This window comes from Nannospalax galili, unplaced genomic scaffold (assembly GCF_000622305.1).
Source record: "Nannospalax galili isolate Female #2095 unplaced genomic scaffold, S.galili_v1.0 scaffold751, whole genome shotgun sequence".
NCBI lineage: Eukaryota > Metazoa > Chordata > Mammalia > Rodentia > Spalacidae > Nannospalax > Nannospalax galili.
In genome coordinates this window covers 3,245,016-3,248,786 of record NW_008331125.1, presented here as the reverse complement: position 1 = coordinate 3,248,786, position 3,771 = coordinate 3,245,016, and the positions used below count along the sequence as shown (strand labels likewise).

The following is a 3,771-nucleotide window of genomic DNA, read 5'->3' as shown; positions in this document are numbered from 1 at the left end:
TATGTTAAAGCTGTAATGAAATGCTTCTTCTAATCATGTGGTTATTAAATAAAAAAATTACATTTTTAATGTTTAAAGTCAGTCTACTGCAGGTATATTCTAAAATAGAATAGGGGAAACTAAAATGCAAAGGATTCTATTTGTAAGGAGTACAGTGCTGATTTAAAAAAAACTATTGAGAAATGATTAGATAATTGCAAGGATATTCAGTCATACAGTGAAATATTTTACCACTCTAAGTGAATGAAGGAAATCTCCATAGCTTTAGAGTGATTTTTGAGAGTATAAGTATGTTATAGTGTGCAATCTTTTCTTCTGTGTAAAGAATAAATAAGAAAGATGGAAGTAATAAACCCAATTAATAAAAGTGGTTATCAAGAGGAAGAAAAGATAAATGCTGGAGTTTGGATTAACACAGATGTTTTATATTATTTAAAACAAATGAAAAAAGGGCTGGTCCCAGTCTTCTCCCGCCCCACTGTAAAAAATAAAAGCTTAAAAAATAAAATCAAGGAAAAGAATTTCTTTTTTCTTTTCTTCTTCTTCCTTTTTTTGGGTGTGGGGGGTCTTTTTGAGAAAGGATCTCCCTGAAGCTCCAGCTGGCCTGGAACTTAGTATGTAGACCAGGCTGGTCCTGAACTCACAGAGATCCACCTGCCTCTGCCTTCTGCTTTTGGGATTAAAGGCATGCATCACCACGCCTGGCTGGAAAATAATTTTTTAAGGGCAGTTATCCAACTGAAACATTTGTATTTATTCTGATGTGGAAGTCATTTGGCAAGAATATTTCAAGTAATCTATTAGATAGTATTTTATCTGTCTATCCCTTGTGGAATATAACACAACCTGAAGAAAAAGAGCAGTTAAATTGACATAGAGTTACTGCTGCTAATAATATTGGCATTGCTTTTTAGTATTTCATGTAGTGGTGAATTTATGCCTGTATGTAGATGTGTAGTAGAAACAGGGTTATTAGAATCTAGAATTTTTCATTATAGGAAAATAATATATTGCATGGAAGAATTATTCCATGTAGGGATTTTCCCACAAAAATCTCAAATTCAGCATGTAAGAGCAGAACAGAGTGTCATAGTTTTTCTTAGTACCAAAATTATATCCATTTTCCCAAATATTGGAACCTAGGAGCAGTGCAAGACTTCTTTGTCTTGGGACCACTATTCAGCTGTCTATCATTGTTTCCAGTCTTTTTGAAATTTTCTCTTACTTCTGTTCCATATTCACTGCCCAGAGTCAGATAATGACACCTTTCTACATATTTTAAGATTGTTTCTCCTCTACCTGTGATTCTAACCTTCTTGACTTCAAAGACTCCATTTTAGCTCTGAAGTATTTGTTGATTCTGTATATATTATCTTTATATATAAAGATAATGCATAAATGAAAATATTATACTTAATATATTTCAATGGCTTATATGTAAAAGTCATATTCATTGACATACACAGGGAAATATTTGTTTCTTCAGATACTACTTTCTCTATTCATATGTGGAGATTAGTCCCTGATAATTCTCAAAAATAAAAGACCCTACAGTGATTTCTCTCTATTCTTTTTATTTTAGCTTAATCTGGGTTTTGTCTTATATGATTTACAGTGAAGTAGATAAAAAGGTTTTGTTTTTTTTTTTTTTGGTCTTTTTCAGACAGGGTCTCCCTGTAGTCACTGCTGGCCTGGATTCGCTACAGTGACCAGGCTTGCTTTGACCTCACTGAGATCTGCCTGCCTCTGCCTCTGCCTCTGCCTCCCCCTACCCCAAGTGCTGGGATTAAACACATGCACCACCACACCTAGCCCTAAAGATTTCTTTAGAAAGCTGCAGCTGGGGCTGGAGAGATGGGTCAGTGGTTAAGAACACTGGCTGTTCTTGCAGAAGACCCGGGTTCGAATCCCAGCACCCACATGGCAGCTAACAATTCTGTAACTCCAGTCCCATGGGATCCGACAGCCTCTTCTGACCTCTGCAGGCATTGTATGACACGGGTGCAGTTACCTACATGCAGGCAATACACACATACACATTAAAAAAAAAAAAAAGCTGCAGCCAGCCATTGGTCATTCGCTTACCAGACATTTCTTTTTGTTTAGGGATGACCAGTGATGTTGCTTAAAGCTGATTGTTTTGTATATTTCTTAATATCTGCAAATAACATTTTTGTATTGTTCCTTCATGAGTTTATGGTAGAAAATATCTGTGACTTGACTTATTTTTACCACCATCTTCCCACTTAAATTATGTCATTTTTCTTATTAGATCAATATTCAGTATTTGCATTGATTTCTGTGTTTTCCTTTTCAAAGTGAGCTGTGTAATTAGCTATGATTCTCTTTTTCTACATAACCTTTTATATTTTTTGAGATTAATAATTATTTTTATATTTTTATACAATGAATTTCTTGACATATTTCAGCTTAATGTATTTAGACGTAACAGTTGTTCTGTTAATTTTCTTGAAAGTCTCTGTTCCAGAGACACATTGACTCCTTCCTCCAAACCCCTTCTCCAAGGTTGTTGTTTCCTTTCCTGTGTTCTGAAATTTTATAGTGATTTGCTTAATGTGACTTATTTTACTTTATTATATATGACATTGAAGGATCTGTTAGTTTTAGAAGCTATCTTTATATTCTTTCCAGAAAATATTCTCCTTCCCTTCGGGTGAGAGTAATTAATCCAAATATGAAAACTTAGGTATATATCTGGCACTTTGGTTTCTCGGTAGACATTCTTCTTCCTTTTCAGTCTTTATTGTCTTTCATATCATTTTTAGCTTCTCCTTTCTCCTTTCTAAAGGTATATGGTTCAGCTATTTCCTATACTTCTTAGGGCAGAGAAATGGAGACATATATGATGTGACTCAGAGTGTTTCTTAGCTTTCTGCCTTGGCCCCGCACAATTCAGCTTTCTCTGATCTGTTGAGTCAGTAAGATGCAGTATATATGCAACATGCATTCTCCTCACAGTTTTTTGCTAAACCTAAATATAGGTTCATTTTTAATAGTATTGGTGTTGTAACTGGCTTTTTCATTGTTAACGTTTCTGTTGGGTGTGATGACACACCTGTAATCCCAGTACTCAGGAGGCAGAAGCACAGTTGATAGTGTGAAGTCAGCCTGGGCTATGTAGCAAGACCCTGTCTGAGAAGCCAAAAATATTGAAACCAAAGCAAAACAAAACCAAAACCACCACAAAACAGTACTTTTGAAATGCTTTTTGCTATGTCTGTTAGGTGTGGCATTTTAAGAGTATTTGTTCATAAAACAAGGGTCAGAATAATATTAACACCTGGTTATATGTTACTACAATATGATTAAATGTGACTGCAAAGAATATTACTGTGCCTAAATATTATATACCATATATCAATATAATTTTAATAGACTACTTCATAGAAGTGTGGAGTACCATGAGCTTGCATGTGCTGTCAAGTTTGATGTGTGATAATTTAGTACCTTGTTTGCTAACCTAGTTTTGTGTGAAGCAATGAATTGCACTATTGAATATCACCAAATATGTCTTTCTGGGTTATAGGTTGTAGAAAATGCCCTTAAAGTGAATCCAGTATTAGGTCCACAGATGTTTCAACCGATTCTGCCCTGCGTTTTCAGAGGTATTATAGAAGGCGAGGTAAGATTTTTTTCCTAAATTTCTAAGGAGAGTATTAGTCTCTTAGGGTTCTAGATTTAATTCTTCTCTTCCTTCCCTTCCCTTCCCTTCCCTTCCCTTCCCTTCCCTTCCCTTCCCTTCCCTTCCCT

The 3,771-nt window shown here is 35.2% G+C and overlaps 1 protein-coding gene across 3 annotated transcripts in view; it reads left to right on the top strand.

The window, feature by feature from the left end:
- The window catches only part of Ipo11 (importin 11), a 232,719-nt gene that overhangs the window by 140,119 nt on the left and 88,829 nt on the right, over window positions 1-3,771 (top strand). For all 3 annotated transcript variants that reach the window (XM_008856308.2, XM_029557873.1, XM_029557874.1), the window contains one exon: window positions 3,548-3,643. In XM_008856308.2, coding sequence (XP_008854530.1) covers window positions 3,548-3,643 — 96 coding nt within the window. The remainder of the gene's footprint in view (window positions 1-3,547; window positions 3,644-3,771) is intronic.